The 24,712-nt window shown below is 42.5% G+C and overlaps 1 protein-coding gene across 1 annotated transcript in view; it reads left to right on the top strand.

Annotated features, from left to right (window-relative positions):
- Window positions 1-303: 303 nt before the first annotated feature.
- The window catches only part of otog (otogelin), a 39,590-nt gene continuing 15,181 nt past the window's right edge, over window positions 304-24,712 (top strand). Inside the window, exons 1-30 of the mRNA XM_067249423.1 lie at window positions 304-387; window positions 2,528-2,582; window positions 5,286-5,384; window positions 5,571-5,728; window positions 6,305-6,426; window positions 6,630-6,838; window positions 7,134-7,264; window positions 7,720-7,826; window positions 8,118-8,227; window positions 8,603-8,728; window positions 8,967-9,075; window positions 9,415-9,461; window positions 9,726-9,871; window positions 11,040-11,172; window positions 11,860-12,037; window positions 12,774-12,898; window positions 13,140-13,352; window positions 13,595-13,760; window positions 14,861-14,935; window positions 15,055-15,098; window positions 15,371-15,521; window positions 19,879-19,986; window positions 21,188-21,326; window positions 21,546-21,680; window positions 21,906-22,052; window positions 22,308-22,427; window positions 22,875-22,991; window positions 23,721-23,877; window positions 24,026-24,052; window positions 24,290-24,457. Coding sequence (XP_067105524.1) covers window positions 304-387; window positions 2,528-2,582; window positions 5,286-5,384; window positions 5,571-5,728; window positions 6,305-6,426; window positions 6,630-6,838; window positions 7,134-7,264; window positions 7,720-7,826; window positions 8,118-8,227; window positions 8,603-8,728; window positions 8,967-9,075; window positions 9,415-9,461; window positions 9,726-9,871; window positions 11,040-11,172; window positions 11,860-12,037; window positions 12,774-12,898; window positions 13,140-13,352; window positions 13,595-13,760; window positions 14,861-14,935; window positions 15,055-15,098; window positions 15,371-15,521; window positions 19,879-19,986; window positions 21,188-21,326; window positions 21,546-21,680; window positions 21,906-22,052; window positions 22,308-22,427; window positions 22,875-22,991; window positions 23,721-23,877; window positions 24,026-24,052; window positions 24,290-24,457 — 3,706 coding nt within the window. The remainder of the gene's footprint in view (window positions 388-2,527; window positions 2,583-5,285; window positions 5,385-5,570; window positions 5,729-6,304; window positions 6,427-6,629; window positions 6,839-7,133; window positions 7,265-7,719; window positions 7,827-8,117; window positions 8,228-8,602; window positions 8,729-8,966; window positions 9,076-9,414; window positions 9,462-9,725; window positions 9,872-11,039; window positions 11,173-11,859; window positions 12,038-12,773; window positions 12,899-13,139; window positions 13,353-13,594; window positions 13,761-14,860; window positions 14,936-15,054; window positions 15,099-15,370; window positions 15,522-19,878; window positions 19,987-21,187; window positions 21,327-21,545; window positions 21,681-21,905; window positions 22,053-22,307; window positions 22,428-22,874; window positions 22,992-23,720; window positions 23,878-24,025; window positions 24,053-24,289; window positions 24,458-24,712) is intronic.

Raw genomic sequence — 24,712 nt, forward strand, 5'->3', positions numbered from 1 at the left:
AAAGAGTCAGCAGATGCATTGTTATAGCTGCTTCATAACCAGCCTGAAAGAACTCTCTTCGTTGCTTGGCACAAAGCAGGCGCCAGGCTTTCAGCAAAAAGGAGATTACTGACCCCTGTGCGCACTGGGAAGCACCCTGAGAGCACCCGGGGATGCTCTCAGACCTAAGAGTTAGCTTTAGCGTGCACATTTAATCAGGCTTTACCAAACCTCTGAGCCCACATCTCAGTACAGTGGCCCCCACCCCTGGTCATGTCCCCCCTTTTCTCAGGTCCTGTTTCCTCTTATGAAACCAGACTCACAATGGTGGAGCTGCATAAAGGGGGTGTGGGACATGGGAGCACCCCGGGAAGTCTCCAAGGGGATTTGCTCAATGCCCTTTTCTCTGTGAGAGCACTGCTTGTGTGTCCCCCAGACATAGGGCCACTTCCTCTGTTGAAATCTGACCTGTATGTGTGTCAACCACTGTGATTCAAATTCAAATGCTACACTTGAGATCATGACCAGTAATCTGCATGGAAAGTGAGATTTTATTTCCAAGGGTCATGTTAAACATGTCATGTTCCACTCCTGAGGGTTGGGTTTCCTTGCCTGTTTTTAGAGGGTTTGTGGAGTACAATAATGACCTTGAATGGTCACTGACCTCTGAACTTAAGCCTGACTTGCCGGAGGCGGATTGGTTTTCACTCAAAGGTCCTCATTTCTCTCAAGGATAGGTTGGGTCAATCCCAGTTCATACCACATTAGCAAAGGTCACAATTCCACCCACACTGGATGGAATCACAGGTGTGCAGTTCATGAACTGGCTGGAATTCCTGTGGTGTTGACCCCGTGTTTGACATTTAGTGTCCCCATCATTCCCTTGGAGGTTTGCCATGTGACAAATGGACGCTTCACATAGAAAGAGAATATTACTTACCCTAAATCTTTGCTCATTCTCACAGATCCAGTTGATACTGTTTTTAATAATAATTATGGATAATTACAAGAAGAGGAGAAAAGAATGAGGGAAAGCTAACAGGATCAGAATTATTGCGATGTTTTCCTTATACTTCCCACACGAGGGCGCCATCGAAACAGCAAGGTGGGTACTTCACCGGTAGGCCTAAATGGTAACGAGCCAATTTGACTTGCCTGTAGAGTCGATGGCTACAATTAGGCTGAAATATACTGCAACATTCATTTAAAAGGTTTCATGTTCAACTTTATATTAATTCCAAAAATTCTAACGAATTACATGCAATGCCTAATTGGGTAGGCCTACACCTGCTTTCTCCTTGAATTATTTAAATGAATCTTAGCCCAACCGTTTTTATGTTACTATAGGCCTATATTTGATAACATTTACGGATTTGGCATGAATCCCCAAACAATATCAAATCTTGTGACTATCCCAGGGTCTTATGACTTTGTTGATCAACATTTAGCATAAAACGACATTCTCACGTCTGCCTTTACGCGACTACCTGTTCACCTTGCATATATTATGCAAATAGGATGGAGCGGATGGTCCTTAACCAAGGAGCAAGGATGGTCACTTGATCAGCTGAATGGAGAAAGAGAGAGAGGGAGTGCGAGTCTATGCGGAGGAAATAAACGTGATGGTATCAGAAAAAATGTTTCGATGGTACAGTTAAACTTGATTTTAACTGGCAGGGGAGAAACTGATTCCACTCATCGTGGGTCGTATGAATCACGAATGGATCCTAATTTAAGTCTTAGCAGGAAAAGATTTTTGCATTTTTTATCATTCTATTTTATCCTTATTTATCAAGGTAAGTGATGTCTAATTGTGTGTTATTGATTTTGTTATAATTAACAACATTTAGTTTGTTTAATCCAACCGTTTTTTGTTACTTAGCCTATTTTTGAAGTTGTAGACGTGCCGGAGCAGCTGTGCACTTCTCTAGAATCTACTTTGAACACATCGCCTCACGGCCATCTGCAATTAGTTAACTCTGCAAATAACCTTTACAACAGTTATGTTTTGTTCTAGCCTAAATTATACCATTGACTCATTAAACAGAAGGCTATTTCAGGATTCTGTTTATGATTGTTATCTTTGTTTTGTTTTTTCAGCGCATATTTCTTGGGGTATTGACAGAGTGAACATAACAAACTGGAATGATTTTGATAAGTGAGTCTTAATTTGGCGCATGTTTCATTCTTTTGCATTTTGAGATTATCTCATTTATTATTATTGTTATGCAAATGACAGGCCTAGGCTAATTAATTTCTGGATAACGGTAGCCTAATAATATTAATAACACGTAGTCCTATTGTTATTATAATTTTGTTGTTGTAACATCAAGTGCAAAATTGAATTTGTGCATGCAAAAAAATTATACAGAAGTTTTAACCATCCATCAATTGTTTTCTGTAGCCTATAGTGATTTTGAGTGGAAGCCTTTTCTGTTGGTGTCAGGGAAAAAGCTTTGTCTTTTGCGCAATGCCTCTTTTTCGGACTAACACAAGTGCTGATTACCTGTGAAGAACAAACCTCGCCTTGTTCTCTTTCTTCCAACAGCAAAAGCAGCAGTATAATGCTGCCGAAATGGGATACCGCTTCCCAAAGAGGGCAGGTAGGCGAACGGAGCCGCTGTTTTGAAACGTTGCATTGATAGAGCACGTTAAATACGTCAGGCACAGAAGCCAGCAGTCAGGATTATTAGGAGTTTCATTCCGATAAAATGCACGTGTAATGCAAATGTATTAACGCCCAACATGAACTTGATTAATGACACTGTTTACACAATCAACCTATTCTCAGCCGACCTTTAGAGCAAATATTTCGAGTCAATAAACCAGGAAAATGAAATGCAGGCGATTAGTAACGTCAGTGAGCTACACTCTCAAAACTCCTTATATTAGGCTATTGCCATGATGTATTCCACTTCGATTGATTAGTTTCATATTTCGATCATTAGGTCAAATGGTCATATCCTGGTATATTTTGTAGACTATAGCAAAGAGTGTAGAAGTTATTTGACTATAGTCTATGGCGGCCAGTCATTGTACAGTAATCTTTCAAATGCATTGTTACAGCAATAAAAAGAATCTCAGGAGCCTATTGGAACACGTAGGCTATCTTACTCAATAGGCTATCTCCATCATGGTGTGTGTGCATAGGTTGCGTGCAAAGTGACTCCCATACATGTCATTTAGTATGAAAACAAGACTACTGTTGTTGTGGTCTTGTTATCTCACCCCCACTCACAATACCCTGGCTAATTACCTAACTTTAATTATTCAAACAAATGCTGCCTCTCCCCTCGCCAGGCTTTGTCCCTGCTCTCTGAGATGAAAGCAGAGGTTTGAGGGCTCATGTGTTCAGACAGGGTTGAAGGTTTGTAATACAGGTGGTGGTTGAGTCCCAGGTGAGGTAATATGTGCTGCATCTATGGGGAGGTAAAAGCGCATTCTGGGGCAGACAGGACAAACTGCTTCTTTTTTGTCTCAACTTTGATCTAAACCTAAACTGCACAAGCTTTATATCTAGAACTACCAAACCCGCTCGCATTGTTCCTGAACTCAAATGGGAGAACACCCAACACTTTTTTTGTCCTATTGGCAAGTTTCTATGTGACGGAAGGTCTATCGCTGTAGGATAATCAAGGGTGGATGACAGCTCTATCCACACACACCCACATACTGACTAGAAGCCTGCGATACCTGGATTTCTTGATCATTTTCTAGATTTGATTTGGCACCAACACATGTAATTCAGGACGGAATTTTGCCAGACAAGACGCAGATTTGTAAAACGTTTCAATGTCCAACATTTAATCAAACCTTAATTAATCTGTTATCTGAGAGCAGGGCTTGTTTCTCCAGATTGTCGAGGCATTGCTGTATTAGATATTAAAGTCGAGAAACGTTAACACAATTAATTAAACGATCCAGGTTGTGTTACAAGGACTTAGTTTTAGTTTTGCTGACAAAGATAAATTGCTCACTTTTCCAAACACTGCCAAGGATCTCCATATGATAACATTTATCATAGGCTAGTTGTTTAAACCAGACTTAGAAATGCAAGTCCAGGGTCAAGTTTATGCTCTGCTTCTGTACTGTATTCAATTCAAATTGATTGACATTTCACTGACATTGATTACTTGTTTTACCCTCTCCTAAGGAACTCCCAAGAGCTTCTGCAGCATTAGCAACCAACATATTTGCCAATTCAACAGCAATATCAGCCACTGTATCATCGAGTAACACGTCAGCCATCACAAAATCAACCAATAAGACATCAGCCAACAGGACTTCAACCAATACAACTTTTGCCACATCAGTCAATTTGTCCTCAGTCAAAGTATCCACTGGTACACCTTCAGTATACACAGCTCCAAACAATACGTCTTCCCTCTACAAATCTTCAAACAAGCCATCTATACGCAGAGCCACAGGTACCGCTTTTCTGTTTGAACAGCTTCTTATATACATTAATGTATTTCACATGAAAGATGCTCACTCATGTTGTTAGCACCTCAAAATATGCACTTCTTTCCACTATAATACCCATACTCAGTCCCTAAGTTCTCAATGTGAGACATTCAGTTAAAGCCATACATTGAATGAGGAGTGCAAAGTTACTGTCCTGTCTCTACTCATACTCAAACCCCCCAGATCCACAACCAGTCTTGTGCTTCATTGGAAGAACAATTGACCTCTCTGTCTGGCCTCCCTATACATGGAGCACACTGAGTAGGGGAAGGGGCGAGGGGAGACCCTTTATCCAACCCCAAGCTCAGCCCAGTCTGGGGGTCTCTGATGTCAGGTGTACCTCTATAGGCTGTCGGGGGTCCAGGCTGGGGTCAGGTTGTATGGCCACTGTTCAGCTGTCTCCTTAACCACTGGCCATATGTTGTTCATGTTGGCAAGATATAATTGGGGCGTTGTGTGCACCCTCTGGAACCTTTTATTTTTGGTGTGTGGGTGGCGGGACACTCAGGACCATTGGTGTGTGACACTAACATAAAGTCACCGTTCGAGACAGAGGAGGAGGGGAAAGAACATGAAACAGAGGTGGGGTTTTTCCCCTTGAAGTCATCGTTATGGGAAGTTGTGACTTTCCAGGAATTTGGGTTGGAGAGGCAAAAGATGCCAAAGAGGGCTACACCTAAGACAGTTTGTTGAGCTACTTTGTCTTGACATGAGTATGTCATTGTCATTGAGGGCATCACACAACATTGTCACAACATTGAACATGTTTTTCATTATTACTTTTAACAACATTGTTCTTCTCGTTTACTTCTCGGACATATATTTCTTTTCTTTTTTTTTAGATCCCTGTCTGTTTCCTTGTTTAAATGGAGGCCAGTGTGTACACCCAGAGACTTGTGACTGCAGTTTATATCAAGCCACTGGAACACGCTGTCAAACAGGTAACAGCTCAGTCATTACCTGATGTGATGGAAGTCTTTGGTAACCTCTTTGAAAACAACAGATTTGATGGTGCCATAACATTTTGTATCAAAGCAGACATTCTAATGCTTGTCTACAGTATCTCAGTCTATCTTCTTGTTGGCTTATTTTTTGTTTTCTATGTTTATGTCTGTTTGTGTGTCCAGTTCCCAATGCAGGGTTTGAGAGAGAGATGACATGTCGGGCATGGGGCCAGTATAACTTTGAGACATTTGACGGCCTGTACTATTTCTACCCTGGCAAGTGTACCTACACTCTGCTGCGGGACTGTGAGGACACGACCCAGTCCAACGTAGTCATACAGGTACACCCTCAACTTCTACCATAGTAACACCACATGCTTCATAGTATACCATAGACAGTACATTATAGATGAAGTGTTAAACTGGACAAACTTAATCACTGGTTTGAAAGAAGTGAGCTTTTGGAAAAAAGTATCTCCAAGTTTTCCCCAAGTATCGCTTGCTTCGAACTGCTCTCTACTTGGAGTGGTTTTGAAAGTGGTTGCATTTAGTACACTCTTTGCCTCTGGTCAAATTCTCCTCTGAAGATTGGGCCATCTAATTATTAGAGTCTATCCATGTCCATTATCAGTAAATACTGTAATTACACACAATGAATGAATAGATTCAAAACAAACCTCGACTTTGTTCCTGAAAAAGAGAAGGGGAAAGCTCACTCCATGGGAGCACAAGAATAGGAAGCAAAGTGGCAATATCAATTCTCTGCTAATCAAAGAGATGCTTACAAAATGGACAGCCTTAGCCATGTGACCATAACTTTTATCATCTTGGATCTTCTGGTTCTTTGAAAGAAGAGAAAAGCCATGAAAAATATTGCCTCTTCTCTGTAAAGACTTTAAGTGATTGATCCCCTCCAGGTTCACAATGACCCAGGCTGCCAGTCATCTCCATACACCTGCACTCGTTCCATTAGTCTCTTTCTGCCATGGGAAGGCGAGGTCAGGTTGCACAGGACCAATGTGACCTTCAAAGGCCAAAGGTGAACAATTAGGATCTGTATACTATCTACATAAATTTACTTAATCCCACATTATTTCCGTGAAAGAAAAAGGTTGAATGTGTACTTGTCATGAGACAGAACTGTGCTTTCCGTGTATAGTACACCCTCATACCGTACACTGTACATCTTCTTTGCTAATTCTATTATTTAATGTACTGACTGAACCTTCTTTCCTCATTCAGGCTCCAGCTCCCATACCACATCCACGACATTGAACTGGAGTACATCTCCCAGTACGTCCTGGTCACCCAGCAGCAGGGCTTTACCTTGGCCTGGGACGGTCACAGTGGCTCTGTCTACATCAAGCTCAGCCCAGAGTATGTGGGCAGAACTTGTGGCATGTGCGGCAACTTCAACGCCGATGTTCAAGATGACCTTAAGACTAGCTACGGTAAGTAGGGGCTCAGATATGTGGGAGATAGGTTACATAAACATTAAAAACAACATCATCGTTGACCTGTCTTGAAAGACATGATCATTGTGCACCGTTTTTTTGTGTTAGTCAGTTACTGAATTTCATGTTTCTACCAGAAGTGGCATAGGAGGACATCTGGATGCAAAGTCTGTAACTGGGTCTGAACACAGTTTTCGAGTCTAGAAAACAGTGTCTGAACACGGAAAAATGGTATGGTAGATTTACAGTGGAATGGTGGTGGTCGTGTCTCTCTTTCTGTCTCTCTCCCCAGACGTGCTGACTCAGGACCTGGCCATGTTTGGGAACAGCTGGGTGGAGGAGGAGCCTCACCAGGCCAGGTGTGCCCCGGTGCCCTCCATGTTTCTCTCGCCCTGCGCTTCACAGGATTCCCACACCATGCTGGTACCGTACTGTTCCAAATCTCTACCTTCAACCCATTAAAACACTTTTCCAAACGTAACTTCTTAACTATCTGTTTTAGTAAATTAACATAGGTTTCTAGGTTACTAAGAAATATGATGGAGATTGAACTTGGATCCAAGTGTGTGGTCAATGTCTTTATTAAAATCAATAATAATGGTCAGGCAAAAGGGCATGTTTTGTTGACGCTTGAGAGGTGCTTTGTCCAGTGTTTGAGATCTGAAGTATTAGTGGGTCCCCAAGCTGGATGGTGGGTAGGAGTGGTATGTTACAATAGGCAGGGTAAGCCCTGACAATTTCTTTTTCTCTGTACCTCTGACTGAGGGTCTAGGACTTCAGACTACCCTCACTGCAAATACTGGTTTTGTTTTCGATATAGGTTAGGTTAAAGGTTGAAGGCACAGATAGATGGTTTTGTTCCTTTTTTATTGTCATAGAAAGTAGAGGAGGTGTGCGCCATGTTGCTGGAGGAGCCTTTCAAGACCTGCCATGAGTTTGTCAGTCCGATGTCTTACATGTCCAGCTGCTCCAATGACCTCTGCCAGTAAGTTATACTGCCACCACTATATGCTGCATATTATGATTGTGTGTTGCTTATAGTAGTTTAAGTTCAATAACAGATAACATGTTAAAGTGCATAATAGGTAACTAAGAAAAATATGGCATATAATAAATAAGGCAAATTCTTCATTTATGTTCAAATCAAATGGTTAAGTAAAAACATTGAAACTGGCCTGGCATAGTTTTACCGTAGAAGTTCATTTAAACAGCCCTTCTAAACACACATCTATCTGGCCCAAATGAATGAGTCGTTGTTTGTTACTCTCCTTTGAAGGTCGGGTCCCAATGGGGATGTGGTATGCCAGGTGTTTACTGAGTACGCCCGTGCTTGTGCCCATGCTGACCACCCACTGCACCGTTGGCGGGCACACATACCGCAGTGTGGTACGTAATCTCATTGCCCCTTCCTTAATTTATTAAGATGGATGTAACTATTTTAGGTCAGACAGAAATTACATGACAGAAATCTAAATATGTGTCAATGTATATTAGTATATACATTCCTAGATGAATTCCTTGGAGTGTTGACATGTAAATGTTGAAATTACAGCAGTCTGGCTTTAACTGGCTTGTTAACCCACAAGTTATGTTCAGTTGCCAGTCAAAGCTGACTGCTTTAGTGGCTAAGTTTGCACATCAACCATTTTTGTTTTGGCCATCACAGTCACGAAAGGTTTCACCCAGGCCCTCAATGACTACAGTGACCTGTATCAGTGCATTCCCCTATGATGTCACTTCCTGTCTGTGTGTTCTCATCAGCGGTGCAGTGTTCTCCTGAGCTGCAGTACAAGGAGTGCATCACCTGCTGCCCGGTATCCTGTAACATGGACCGGATGTGCATCGACAGCAAACTGCCATGTCTGGATGGCTGTTACTGTCCCGATGGTAAGACATGGAACCTGTGTTCTTCTTGATAGCAGTTCTCCTGAACTGAATGTAGCTGTCTTGTAGCTGGATTTTTCCCCAATTCAGTTTGTGTGAGACATCTTAGTTTTACAACTTGTTTTTTTGGTCCCAATGTCGCCATTACCATAGTTTCAACTGTGGAAAATGTGTGTCTATCTCTGAGTACCTGGGATCAGTGAGTTTCTAATAATGTCTTTTGTCTAACATCTTCTCACAGATCTGATCTATGAGGACGGGAGCTGTGTGAAGCCCTCAGACTGCCCCTGCGAGTACCACGGCATGGTCTACCCATCTGGACAGACTGTTCAGGAGGAATGCAACAACTGGTGAGACCATATACAAAATATAGTTTTCTCAAAACCAAATTCAGAATACTTTATGGGAGAGGAATATACCTTGTGATACATATGATGCTCTATCCAAATATGAATTTACGTTTCATATTTCATGTTTGTTGCAACTCTTTCCTGCTCTACCCATACAACACATATGTTCTCCAGGAAATTTGCAATCCTACATTTAATCTCAGCCATCTCTGATCTGGGCAGGATCGAGGGGTCCCTTCTGCCCTCAGTCCCATTTCTGTCAGTGGTCCTGGATGATTAGTGCAGGCTTTCATGTTTCCAGAGCCACCTGGTCACTTCTCCCCTTTCTCTACCTTTCAGCACATGCATGGGGGGAGTGTGGAACTGCACCGACCACAGCTGCCCAGGTCCACATCTTTACCTTACCAACATGACAATGCACACATTTTTTCGTGTGGATTTTATGTCAACTTAAATGACGAGGTGTTAAAGAAGATGATCCAATGGAATTATAAATATTGTTTTCATCAATATTTATATACTGTAATGAATTTCAGCGTGAGGCTACTATATGGTTTGAGTCTAACATTGTATGTCAAGAAACGATACTGGTTCTCACTAGCTGATGTTATACTTAATTATATACTAATTTCTGACCTCACCCCTCACAGGAGAGTGCTCTGTTACTGGGGATATGTACTTCCAGTCATTCGATGGTCGGACGTACAGCTTCCCAGCATCGTGCCAGTATGTCCTGGCAAAGAGTCGTAACTCAGGGAAGTTCACTGTCACCATACAGAACGCACCCTGTGGACCTGTGAGTCGTTTTTGGATATCTTTCAGCATTGTGCTCAATCATATCGCAACACAGTGATGTGATTACACACTGATTTGTTTGGTAACATAATGATATGAATGGTGCCCAAATGTGGTTGTCTTTGATGATCTTATGTAATTGCTTTGTAAATGATGAGAGCGAATGAATCATTTTCAAAATATATCGAAAACTAAAATCATATTGCTTTCCATCAGCTTTGTTGGCAAACTCCCGCTCTGTATGTCTTTCAAATAGAACAGGAGTTTGCACAGTAATCACTCCGCTGATAGGAAAATGTTTTACCTTGTCCAGTTCGTATTATCATGCAGAAACTGGAGTTTGGTTCTAACATTTTGCTCTGAAACCTGATGGCTGGGAGGGAGCACAGATGAAAGCCCTTCTGCGGCCTGTTGTGTGTCGTGATCAAACCATCTAATGCCCTGACAGATAAAACATGAGAAGCAACAAAAGACTGAGAGCATCTCTTCCTCAAAGCCTCCAATTTCCCAGCAGCACCCCCCGGCCGCTGATGCCACTACTCAACATGCAGCAAGTGGGGCCCCTGTATAAGATGTCACACAGCATTCTAGTCAAGTCAGGGGGGCCCCTCCCAGCCCCTGACCAATCCAAATGTTGCAATTCCCTTGGATGACCTTATCTCGGTCCAGAGTGACAGAGTCCTGGACTGCTTTGTAGTTGGGAGCGATGAAGGGAGGAGGAGGCGGAGGTGGTGGGATATAGGGCGGGCTGTGTGAAAACGGGATAGTGAACGAAGGGGATGGAGTGAGGGGTCTTATGGTGGTGGTGGGGGGGGCTTGACTTCTCAGCTGTGTGAAAGACACGATTCATAGAAGCATATCGCTTACTGTTAGCACCTTCTCCGCCTCCCTATCTTAAGAAATTTGCACTGCGGATGGACTGCCCAAACCATCTCTCAAACTGAGATATTGCTGGGAATGTATTGCAAACTAATTAAGTACCTCATCTAGCCATTGACAAAGTGGGTAGCTCTCTAAAGAGACAATTGTCCTGTATGGTTTTCCCACTCAACCCCCCCTCAACCCTTTCTCTTGATATGCTTTCTCTCCCATTCATCTACTGCATCTGAATTGCCGCTATTAGGAAAAATGGCGGTATTCTTAATCGAGCCATCTTGTCTCAATTTCAGAATTTGGATGGAGCCTGCATCCAATCAGTTAGCCTGGTCATTGACGAGGATCCGAGAACAGAGATCACAATGAGCCACCTCGGAGAGGTCTTCATGGCGGGCCAGTACCGCATCTCCCTGCCCTATTCAGATGGTAACCTCACATGAGCATTGTGCCTTGGGGGTGGAGGGGGGTGAGGGTGGGGGTGGGTCAGCTGGCAGACATTGTTAAAAGGAACTCATGTACATTCAGATGATGTTGGGGGACTGGACCAGAAATGTATTGAATGAAAGTTGTTTATTTTAGATGGCAACATTTTTCAGTTCTGACTTAATTATGCCATATTGTATTGCTCCTGTCCTGGCTCATCTTTCACTCCTTCAGGTGTTTCAATCCTCTAAATTTCTCATTGTGGGTTAAATTATTTTGTGTGCCCCCAGTGTTTGAAAATTGTGTCATTAAGCTCAGACATCTCATATCCTACCTCATTTGGTAGGAAATGTCTTGACTTATTTCAACAAATAGTAGAAAAGGGTAACAAGGAAATATGGGGGCAGGTGGTTGAGCGGTTAGGTAATCGGGATATTAATCAGAAGATTGCCGGTTTGATTTCTGGCTGTGAAAAAATGACGTTGTGTCCTTCGGCAAGACACCACCTTACTTGCCTCGGGGGGAATGTCCCTGTACTTACTGTAAGTCGCTCTGGATAAGAGCGTCTGCTGAATGACTAAATGTAAATATATACTGTAGGTGATATAAACTCACGATTTTATGAAACAATGAGAAAATAATCATGAAGTATATTTTCAACACCCCTTCCATGCTCCCCGCCCTCCCCAGACGTGTTCCACATCCAGGAGCTGTCCTCCATGTTCCTGCAGGTGAGGACGTCCCCCGGGTTGCGACTTCAGTACGGCTGGCGCGAGTTCCGCCTCTACCTGCAGGTCGACGAGCTGTGGAAGGAGGACACGGTCGGCCTGTGTGGCACTTTCAATGGCAACATTCAGGACGACTTTCTGTAAGTGTGTCCGGCCTATCTCCAGACCCCCTGACCCCATCGTGGCGGGTGGCGCTCTCTTAGATTGGCGCCAGACTCTTTGTGCCACTCTGCTATGAGGGGGAAAGAGGTAGATGAGAGACAGAAAGAGAGAGTGGTTGTGAGTGTTTGAGAGGGGTGTGTGTGACAGAAAAAAGAGGGGTTGGTCATAAAGAGAGGGGATACTCTCGTTTCAGGGCCAAGGAGATCCAGAGTGAAGTGCCCCTCTTCTCTCTCTCTTTCTCTCTCTCTCTCTCTTTCTCTCTGTAATGGACACTGACCAAGCGGTTGGCATCAAAAGGTTACCTCCTTAATCGCCTCTCTTAGAGGGACAGATGAGCGCCCAAGTGAGATGGCTGTGGCCGTGAGATGGCTGTGGCCATGTCAGATTCACCTGAAATGTTTCCTTAATGGAATCATGGGCAGCCCAGTTACTGGAATAGTGAAGGAGAGGATGGGTATTCTGTGTCCTCTGTAAATGTCAATCAATTAAGCTTTTTCAACTAGCAAAAAGAATATGACCCACTGAATAACATAAGTTTGCTTGTGTATTCGTCACTTATCTGGGTTAAAAGCACAAAGGAACAACCCTGTTCCTCGTTTGATACGAGGAGTAACGCCACCAAATCTTCCAAGAAAAAGCCTTTGTTCTGTTCTCTAAGGTGCCCTTGAAAGGCATTGCTCTGGATGCTACTCACCTGCTTGTCCCTGTCCTCAGGTCTCCATCGGGGATGATAGAAAGCACCCCATTGCTGTTTGGGAACGCCTGGAGAGTTTCGTCAGCCTGTGCTCCCATCCACAGCCTGCCCCAGCTCGATCCGTGTGACACGCACCAGCAAACAGGTGAGTCCCTCTAGTGCTTTACAGCTCCACAGGGTACATTCCCACGACAGGATGCACCGTACCGTATGTCCTTTGACTGGTGTAGATGTTAAGTTTTGAACCTACACAATTATCCTGGGGTTGATCCCCAGTCAAAAGTCCTCTCACACAGTGTTTATACTTGCCCAAACATGACCTAACTCTAAATCCTCCAGCGTTTTCCATATTGATTCTTGTCTAACTCCAACCCTGACCCACCCAGCGTCCTACGCCACAGAGATGTGCGATGTGCTCAACCAGGAGCTGTTCGCCACGTGCCACGAATACCTCAGCCCCATACCGTTCCACCGTCAGTGCCGGGCCGACACGTGCAAGTGTGGCGCTCCCTGTCTGTGCTCCGCTCTGGCCCACTATGCACGCCACTGCCGCAAGTACCACATCATTGTGAGGTTCCGAGCACACGTGCCGGATTGCGGTGAGTGTTTTTTATGTTGTTTTGGATTTTGGTGTATTGCTTTCAATGGATTGTTTGCAGGACTTGATTGATTGGAGACATGTCTACCATATATTCTATATAATCAAGTGTATGTAATGAGGTACTTAATATCATCCCTAAAAGAATGGAATCAGAAACGTTTCTCCAGTTGAAAACATCCTGAAAGAGAACATTTGTCTGCTCACAATGTTACTGTAACACACCTCACCTCCTCTCTCTAGCCATCCAGTGTCCTGAGACTATGGAGTATGGGACGTGTGTGTCATCATGCCAGCGCCGTTGCTCTGCCCTTGCCGTTCCACAGCACTGTGGGCAGGAGTGTGAGGAGGGGTGTGTCTGTCCGGAGGGCACTTTCTACAGCACCCGCACACACACCTGTGTACCCAGGTGAGACTGCATGTGGTCAACACACCCAAGAGGAAAGCAATTCCAAATTTAGAGTTTTCATGTTAATAAAAATGAAGATGAAACAGCATATTTTTTCTAATGAAAGCCTTCCTAAGCGGCACATTACTTGTATTGTTGTTGCAGTTGTAATTTATGCTCATTGATGACCTAATTTGCAAAGGAAAGCGTGTGACTAGGAAAGCACTTGATTCCACTTATCATTTTTTTTGTAGCTTATTATTTCAAATTTGTGTAGCAGTGAGGATTATTAATTATGACAATTGTATAATGGAAATATTGACTTGAGCAGACTCCGATCTCAACTGCTAGGTTGCACATGTTTCCCGACAAGTCGGCTTGTTAACTGTCAAGCTTATCGCAACTGGTTAAGGAAGTGCAAGCAAAACAAATCCCTTCAAAGTGATATTTGTATTTCAGCTGAAGTTTAGGGTCAGACTTTTAAGTGGAACTTGTTGAAGTCGTCCGATAGACATGACAGACCCCTTCCGACCTTAACAATTACACTCCCTTTTCAACACTCTCTGCCCAGGGAGACATGCAGCTTAATTCCCCTTAAATGTCCCTAGCTTTTTACATCTTCTGTAGCTCTGTGCCTTACTTACCATGTACTAGGGTTACATCAAGGAATTTTCCGTGAAACCCCCCCATTCATTCCCCACTCAAGCTGTGGAAGACACAGATATCTGATAACCAGTGAGAAAGAATTTGTAATACAGAGCCTGATGTGTTGCACTGGCCTATATGTTACAAAGGCTTTTAGCCTCCGCTAAACAAAGTTTAGCACAACTCGATTGAGTCCGCAGCCATTTTAGCTCAGATTTTTGTAATGGCAATGATTCACTTAAAGTGCTGATGTAACCGGGTTAGGAATTTATGTTTCTCAAATTCAGCATAATAAGAAAAAGAATGACAGTTTAAAGAAGTACAAGTGGTATATTGATTGTCATTTAAAGACACATAGGTGTTTAAATAGACAAGTGTTCAACATGATGCAACACATTTAGAGTTTGTACATGTATGCCTGTGTGTACGTGTATTTTTGTGTCTGTTATGTGTGTGTGTGTATTTGGCCTCCTTAGGAGCGAGTGTCCCTGCAGTTTCTTGGGGGCAGACTATGCACCAGGTGACGTGATCATGACCTCAGCAGGTGTACAGTAAGATTCTCTTCCTCATCTCCATCGCCAAATAGACCACGATTCCAGGCTTCTTGCCCTCTTATAGCAGTCTAACCCTAACTGCAGTCTAATCCTAACTACTCTCTTTTTCACCTCAGGGTTTGTCAGGATGGCAAGCTGATGTTGCAAAGCTCCGAGAGCGGTACGTTCAATTCACAATCATTTTGCATTACTTAGATAGAAACAGATGTGTCTCCCACCTCAAAATAGATAATTTCAGAAGTTTGTACTTATTTCTTTCCAAACATTACTTAGGGAGGATGTGTATCATTCTGTACCTCAGTGTGTCTTCCTGAGCATTGTTTTGCATTTTGACTTCTAATCATAGAAACTGTAACAAAATAGACAAATTAACTCTTACACTTGAATATGTTTGCTATGTCTTTGTTTTTGAAACCGTATTCATTCTTTCAGACAAGCTATGCCCATTAGGTCAGATGTACCTGGACTGCTCTGAGGGCATGGACAGAGGCCTGGCTTGTGAACAAACCTGCGAATCCTTCCTCCTTAACCTCACCTGCTCGACACACGAGCCCTGTGTACCTGGTTGTGTTTGTCCACCTGGGTGAGTACTGCACAATATTTTGTACTATCAACCTGGTATGAGTACTGCACTGGGACATATTTGAGATGTCACCACATTTAGGCAAACATTTATGCCTAAATGTCCTGGAAATCCATCAAAGTGATTTTGAAAAATGTTAAATATATAATGCCTTGAAAACAGATGATTTTTTCAAAGCTAACCTTAAGGTAGTTTAATCTGGAGTTGAAACAGTCACTATTTATGAAACATGCCTTGCCCTTGAACATCCTTGAACATAATTTTGAAGTTCAAGTACGTGTGGGAACCCTTGTACCATACAACCTAGTCAAACCCTATGATGTCAGTTTGTGTGGGTGATCCATGACTTTGTCACTGTTGCTAAGGTCAGCAGCTCAGTGTCTAAGCCTGGGAAACATCTGAGCACTGAGCCCTCAGCTACTGGTAATCCTCTCATGACTATCACACTTGGAGCTAAAGGGGGGTTAGGTCTCCATACACGGTAGTGGAAAATTGAGGTTCGGAAATGTGGCAATAATTTAGTATACTCTGTGACATATTTATTGATGATACAACACATGGATAGGGCCCTATCTACCATACGCTTGTGATTAGACTTAGTAAATGATGTCATTAGCCTCCAAACACAAAGTTGCAGGCCTGTAGTTTCTTTGAAGATGTACCTTGGCTAACTTCTGTAGTTTCGGAGGTACCGTTCAAGATGTCTTCTACACAGTCTCTAGTTGCCACACCTCACAGAGTCATCTGCCTTGATCTTTGTCCTGAGTAAGCACCCTCTATTCTAAGTGTACTCCCTATACCCTTTGAGTACCAAGAGGGGACGTCGCCTGGCTTTCAAATTCCCTCTATTCCTGGGAGTCCATTCTCATTACACCAGCAGATGAGGTAGACAGACAGTAAGGGCCAGATTAAGGCTACCTGATCCACTTAATACCCCATGTCTGCTAGACAGAGAGAGGGTTAAGTATCCATATTATGAAATATAACCCGACAAGTCATGGTGATGAGCATATTAAAGGGCCTCCTAAGCCAAATACTGCATGGTGGCATATCCAAGATTATGACACTTTTGTAAGGTTTTACACAGATAATATTACGAGTTTACGGTTTCATACATTCAAATGCTTGTGCTGGACAGCCCATCTATGATAGATGTAATCTCTCGTTTGGAAGTTGTTTCATTTGTGTTTAGGACCACAATATGACTCACTTAACCAACACAGGTTATAACATTTGAGTTGACTAAGACCCACCCTGAGCTAGAAAACAAGGGTTCAGTCTCATTGGCTCATGTATTAAGATCTTGCTGAATGGACAAACATGGACACAAGCTCTGAAATGTAGTTGAAATTTGACAACCTCGGTGAAGCATGTGATGTAATGAAAGGTATCAGAAAGGTTAATGAGTTCATATGTGCCAGTACTCTGGGGTAGACACGACAGACAAAACCCAAAAGGCTTGTCCCACTGCATGAAGATGATATCTTTGTGAAAGGGCGAAACGTCTAGACGTTCCACTTGTACGTGATACCCAAGATGGCAGAGTCAGAGCTGTGGTTGGGTGGCGGGAAAATTGGAAGATGGCTCAAAGAAAGAGGTGTGATTCATAGATTACAATCACGCAGAGTTAGTGACCTTAATAACAAGACCGGCTTATACACGCACACTCAGACTCACATATGCACGATCATCATGGGAACCAAATCTTGGTGCATGAAGAAAATCCTGTCATGAGTGTTTAATAACTGTCCGCAACTTGATAGCTTGGCGGAAAGTTAGTTGTAAATATGGACACAAAGAGTCCTTATGTTGCTAATGGTGGGACACTGTGCTGGAGATGGTAATATTGATAACTCTTGCGATGGGGAAGTGATTTCACATGTAATTGTAAACTGATTCATAAGATTAAATAATCCAATCAAGGCTAGGAAATATTTATACTGAAGTTTACATTCTTTCAGATATAATTACAAGTATGTCATGACCTGAATGGTCTTATTATGTGTGAAGATGTGGCCATACATTGGTTTACATATAATCCTGAATTGGCTTTTAACATGGTGCCTCACAGGGGTTGGAAAACACAGTCTGTGTTTTATATACTGTCAAATAATAAAGGATATAACTTAAATTGCAAACATGTTATCATACTCAATCAATTAGTCACTAAAAGCTATCTGTAAATAAACATTTACATTATTTAAAATAAATATCTATAGCAGCTAGGTCCCACCGCCATTGGAATGCAGTCAACTACAGTTATTCGTTTGTACCAAGACTTAAAAAACCCTATTAGGAAATCATTAGTTGAGGTGCTGACAGGCAGAACTATTGTGTTGCCATTCACAATGGCAGACTTTGTTTATGAAAAAAAAAAATGGTGACCATTCATTCTTCATTTTCACAATAACAAGTCTAATGAACTCCGACAAACTAGAACTAGTCACTGCTTTTTGACAATTGAATATTGCCTACTGTATCTTATGTCCTCAGACTCCCTAAACTAGTATGAGCTTCTCTACCATTCTCCTCTCCTTGGGTGAGCTCCTCCACAATCAATCATTTTGACTTGGAGATTTGCAGGTTGTTTTGTACAATTATGGTAGACTCCAACAATTTTAACTCAGCTTTTTACCAGCTTGCTGTAGGTCCCAGTCTTCATCTTGGTCTATTTTTCTCTCTTTCTCATCATCTCTTTTTTAGTAAGGGATGACCGCCCATCCATTTTGTCTTTCTTTCATTCTTTCTTTTTTCCCCTTTCCTCTCTAGAGAGCAACGGGCATAACACTGTTTTTGTGAGCGGAGGCATTCCTGTAGTAATGAACTTGTGTAACTCTGCCCAGGCAATTACGTTTGAGATTCTCTTTTTTCTTTTTTACTTTGTCACTCCTCCCTTTTATAAATTGCAGTGTTTCTTATTTATGCAATAACTAGGCAGTGTGTAGTCTCAGATGTCTCTTAAGCCTCTTAAAGAATTCCTGCTACCTGTTTAGGACCATCAGCACTTTTTAATTTGACTGAGGTCTGAGGGGTGCACAGATATAGCATCAAACTCTTTTTAACACTCAATATTTTAGTGATACAAACTATAGTTAGGTACAGGCAGTTCACATTATAAGTACACAAGGATGGCATATCCCGTTTTTCTTTTCTTTCTTTAGACATAGATTTCACAACCATTCATAGTGTAAGGTACATTTCTGGCAGCCGTAACATCCTCCAACTTTACGGGGATGCCAAAGCCCTTTGAGATCTCCTGACCTCCGTATTGTGACATTCTTGGCAGAAATAGAAACTACCGAGACAAAAGATTGGAAGACAGAAAACATTGGGTGTGCTTGTGCCCGTCTATCCAAAGCTTTCAAGACGTAAAATGAGAGGGAAGTTGAATTGAACTGCAAAACTTGACTAAAAATCTGATTCCGGAGTACCTCATTTTCAAATTTGAAATCTTCAAACACATATCAAATGTGTAATCACTAGGGTACAGTATCAAATCCCCATAAATCCAGTTCTTCAAATTTGTCAGATATAATTTAATCAAACAGGAGAAAGATGCTCATGGAGATTTATTCATAAATAGCTCACAGAGTCCGTAGAATGGATTATTATGGATTCTTTGATCAGAGTAATCGATACAGTGCCTTGGCGTGCAGATAAAGAGAACTGTTAACACCGCTTTATCTCGGGTGTAACTTTACTCAGATGAACCTGAGGTTTGTGGCGAGGACCATTCAATGTGTCGCTTCATTGTCCACACTCTCTAGCCAGTGGGTATAGCTCGCCCCTGGATATTACAAGATGCTTATCAGCCCAGGCCTAACAGCGTGGAAAGCGAATGGAACCACCCAGACAAAGGCTGTTTCTCTCTATCTCTGAGAATCCTAATTGTCTGGTTTTCTCATGTAGCTAACGAGTGTTGGTCCTTTTCATCTGGAGTTGCCCATCCCTGAAACACTCTTGTTCACTGGCAGTGCTCTGCTATGGGACCCAGACTGCTCTGGCTCTCTCTCCAACATCCCAGCATGCAACACTCTATACATCTCATTCAGTGCTGGACATACTATAGCCCTAGCTGGTTTCATGGAATCAGTTCAAAACTAATGCTAGAATAAAAATTATATGGGAAAGGTATAGTGAAGGAGATAGCTCAGTGGTGTAGAGCATTTTTCCAGAAGATCCAGAGGTCCCAGTTTCAAAACAACCCCTGTATGTTGCTTTGGATAAAAGTGTCTGCTAAATGAATCCATTCATGGAGAACCCTTTTTGAAATAACTTGTTATCCTCAACAGAATTGATTGTGTCTATAAACCTGCACTACTTTTGTGTGTGTGTTTTTTTGTTTGTTTGTTTCCAGGATGCTCAAACATGGCGACGAGTGCTTTGAACCCGATGCATGTCCATGTCTTTGGAAGGGGAAAGAGTATTACCCAGGAGACAGAGTCATCTCCCCCTGTTATCAATGGTAAATTTGGATCAGATTTTACTGTAGAAACTTCATTTATAAGATAGTCTGAGTCTAGAGCTATGAACCATATATTCATTATAAAAATAAAAAAGTTGAGTATGTTAGTGGGAGTGGTAGGAATCACACGCAGCGGATGTCAAAAAGAAGAATTAATCCAAATTAATCAGATTTCCAGGACAAAACAATAAATCCACACTGTGGAAATAAAACAAAAATACTTAGCCTCTCTGAGCTAACCCCAAAACAAGGGAAAACTAACTATATACTCCAGGAATGAAAACCAGAAAGCTTGAGTGACACCAACACAGGTGACACAAGAGTTCTGCAAAACACTCAGGCAGTGAGGAGAGGAACAGACAAGGTGTAAATGGAGAGACAAACAACAGCAGGTGAAAATGAAAGTAACAAGGTCATGATCAGCTACTGTAACTTCACACACACACACAGAGGGGTAAAGGGAAGGAAGCTGATTCATCTGGAGTCATGACAGTTTATGTCTGTTATTGTTAAAATATATATTTTTTAACTGCAAGTAAATTGTGGTAAAACTCTACCATAGTACTGAAGTACATTATCAGGTTGCACATTAGGCCATACTCACATCCAGTGGCTGTGTTCCATGGGATTACACCTGTCCGAGGACAAATTTGTGTCCTCAGCCCCAAGCTACCACAAACAATGTCTTTGTGAATTAAGACAAATCTGTACCGGCACAGCTAATTTTTGGGAATCATCTCTCGCTTAAAGCGATGAGTCCTGAGATTGCTTCCACAGTGAAACTCATCACCCGATACCTATAATTCTCTATTCTCCCAAGATGAGACAGGTCCTCAGTAGACCAGGTCTAATAAGCCAGCCCTTGTATGACTTCCTTTCATTTCTCTGGACTCTGCCTGGGACTGTCTGTCCCTAGAGAGATGAAAACGTTCTCACAGTGATCTCAGTCTTTTCTTGTCCTACCTTTCTCCCATCCCTCCATTTCTCCCAGCTGTAGCGAGGGAAGATACAGATGACAGCCTAATGGCGCAATAAGCGGGGATCCAACATTTCATGACTTGTTCACTTTATCTGCCCCCCAGCAATAATCGCTCACTCCGAATCCCCACAAAAGGAGGCCCTTAGATGTGACATGGGATTCTTTCTTTAAGTGGTAGCAGATGTATCATAGTATTTCTTTGGTTGACGCTGTGTGTTGCAGCATTTGCCAGCATGGGACCTTCCAATGTGTGTTTCGACCGTGTCCGTCCATGTGCACCGCCTATGGAGATCGTCACTACAGGACATTTGACGGTCTGCTGTTTGACTACGTTGGAGCGTGTAAAGTTTATTTAGTAAAGGTAAAAATGAATTACAAATATTATAGTGGGCTGTGTGAATGCTTTAGATTACAAACCAGGATAAATGATTCATGGGTATTAATTACCTAAGGAAAGTTTGAAGCAAATATGAATGTGTGATTTTCATAAATAAACAAATAAACAAGTAAATACATTACTTTAATGAACAGATCAGCAGATTCTGTGGTTTATTTGACTCTTTTGGCACCTCTCCTTCAGAGCACTGCTGAGGTGATGTTGAGCGTGTCGGCTGAGAACGTGGACTGTTTTGACAGCGGCATCATCTGCAGAAAGTCTCTCGTCATCAATATTGGAAGATCTTTCATTGCTTTTGATGACGAAAGTGGCAAACCAGTAAGTCATTACATGTGTACCTCCCAGGTCCGTGATCTTAAAATAATACTATTGAAGTTCAGATACTTTTTGTTGTGCTCATCCCTTTGAGATGTACATAAATTAACATCAAACCATCTAAAAACAAAAGAATACAACACTACCCCCTCCAGCCCATCAGCATCAATATTCCATCTCATAATTCTAACCTGAACTGGGTCTAATGCTCCGCCCTGTCTCCTTCAGAACCCCTCTAGTGTGATTGACAGGAAACAGAGCGTCTTCATTTGGCATGCTGGGTACTTCACCATGGTCCATGTTCCCGAGGAGGACCTGACAGTGCTGTGGGATCGTAAGACCACAGTCCACATACAGGCTGGACCTCGCTGGCAGGTGAGGACCAACTGTGACCAGTCCCTGCTGCTCTGGTATGGCCCTTCCCACAGGGCTCCTCATACTACAGAGGCAGTCTAGAGAACCAATGGACCAAAGCATAATTGATCATTTGAGCAGAGAAATCTTTAATAAGTTGGAACTTTTTCAAAATACAGTAAACATTTCCTCACCTCTTTTCCAGCAGAGATCAACATTTATTTTTGTTTGGAGTGATGTTGTGTGATGAAACTGACTTGGGCATCTTGTGTTCAGGGCAAACTGAGTGGGCTATGTGGAAACTTTGACTTGAAGACAGTGAATGAGATGAGGACTCCAGAGAACATCGACTCTCCTACGGCTCAGGAGTTTGGCAACAGCTGGACGGCAGCGGAGGTAGCTCCTGGGTTGCTTACTGTGATAAGGGGTTATTTCCTGTAAACTGTTATTCCTTGTGCATAATTCATCATGGGTTTGAATACCCAAAGAAGTAAGGTTCCTGCAATTCTGCACAGTGTATACATTTCATGATGAGTTTGAGCCCACATCCCTTATTATATTATTAGATAGAGCATGGATAGTTTGTACGTTTCTTTAAATAAAAGCCCCTGCGACATAAGGATATACAATATATAATGCCTTTACTACTCATTTCTGACATGCTGGAGACGGCAATATAGCTCACTACTCAGATGTAGTAACGCAGTCATTTAACTAACATAGGTTACTACCTTTCAAGTCTTTGTTGAGTACAACATGGTCACAACACAAAGAATGTAAAAAAAGTGACAGTGCATCTCTGTGTGTAAGTGACAGATGTGTGCTTGTGTGTGTATGTTCCAGTGTGTGAACAGTCCTGACATTAGACACCCCTGTAGTCTGAGTCCCCTGAGGGAGCCCTTTGCGAAGAGAAAGTGTGGGGTCCTGCTTAGTGAAGTCTTCCAACTCTGCCATCCAGTGGTGAGTACAGGCATGACCACCAAATCCTCTGCCAGTTGAAGGAATGCCACTTGGTGTTATTTGCTCTGATTTGAATTGCATTGCAAGACCTATATATAATATATAGACCTAATATACTGTATGTATGTGTTGTAGCTTTGAGTATTTATGCTCTTTGTGTGCTTCTGTGTTTGTGAATGCCTGCACACATGCCCAGGTGTACATACATATTATGTGGGTTACTAAGCAAATGCACAGGACTTTCTTAGGTTTTACATGCTGGCGTGTGTGTTTGCCTGCACACGCGAGTATGTGCACTTGCGTCAGTTTCTCGGTGTGCTATTTCAGCTGTCCGTGTTGATGAGTGCTGGGGTGGGGGTGCCACTGGTTATTTGAGTCTGAGCTTTCAAGGTCCAGCTGACTCCAGAATAAAGGGGTTTACTTAATCAGGGGCTTAGACAGTCCCTGTTCCTTATCTGACAGTATAACTGGGGCCACTTTCTCGAGTCTACCTTCTCCCTCGTACATGTAATCTTCACCCTGGTTCATTTGGTTCACTTGTTATGACTACCGGTATCTTTTAGTTACTATCAAGATGGTACCCTCCACCATAACATTCATTATAAACCTCAATATACTATTTTAGGAATAATAGAATTACAATTATAGGTAAACTATCTGGGTGTTGCATTTGATGAGAGTATCTGCTAAATGAATAAGACCTCAATAAGACCCCCCCCCCCTTCCCAGGTGGATGTGACCTGGTTTTACATGAACTGCCTGTCTGACACGTGTGGCTGCAGCCGCGGAGGAGACTGCGAGTGCTTCTGCACCAGCGTGGCCGCCTACGCCCACCGCTGTTGTCACCAAGGGATCACCATTGACTGGCGCTCCCCGTCCATGTGCCGTAAGTCAGGGGACCTGCTGACATACTGTTGGCCCAGCGCCATAATCGACTGTAAAGTGCTAGCCCTTGTCTCATAAAACTGTGTTTTTGTCATATTGTCCTTGCTTGTATTACTTTTGTTAACTAAGTTGTCTGTTTTTCTCTTTAGCCTTTGATTGTGAATTCTACAACAAAGGTAAACATTTTAACCAGCTTTTTTTTCTACACAATTCTGTACTATATCTGTACTGTAACTCATCTCCATGTATTACATGTATTATGTCCCATAAACAATCTACATTATCTATTGGAATCTCAGTATTTAGTCGTCTTTGTATGCAAAGATACTTCACTCCTAAACCACAAGGGGGAGTAGTATGTGCACAGATCTTATGCTATAGCAAACATATCACAGTATAATTATCTTGTGCAGTCCTAGGTAAAGGCCCCTACATGCTGCTCACCTACTTGGAAAGGAACACAGTGCTGGCTGCCAACCGGTCCAGCGGGATGGTTTTCCCTAAGAAACTAACCTCCATGGGTCCTGGGATCCTGTCGGTCTTCATGGTGACCCCTGGACTAAGTAGATCCCGGCCGCACGGTGAGATACAATGTGAAAGTCAAATTGTCAATGCCAATGATGATTTCTAACCCATTCTCTACTATCCTTACCCTCGGTTCCTATACTTTACATTACTCTGAGTTTAGTTCGTTAGGTCCAGCCCACCAATCCCTCGTTCTATAGGAAGAATTCCTTTCTAGCTTATCTTAATCGTGGTTTTCAGATAGCGTTCTAACATTTCCATTGGTTAATAGGCTCCACTGAATGCCAAACAGACAATGTTCTCCTCTTCCA

Source organism: Osmerus mordax, chromosome 13 (assembly GCF_038355195.1).
Source record: "Osmerus mordax isolate fOsmMor3 chromosome 13, fOsmMor3.pri, whole genome shotgun sequence".
Lineage (NCBI taxonomy): Eukaryota > Metazoa > Chordata > Actinopteri > Osmeriformes > Osmeridae > Osmerus > Osmerus mordax.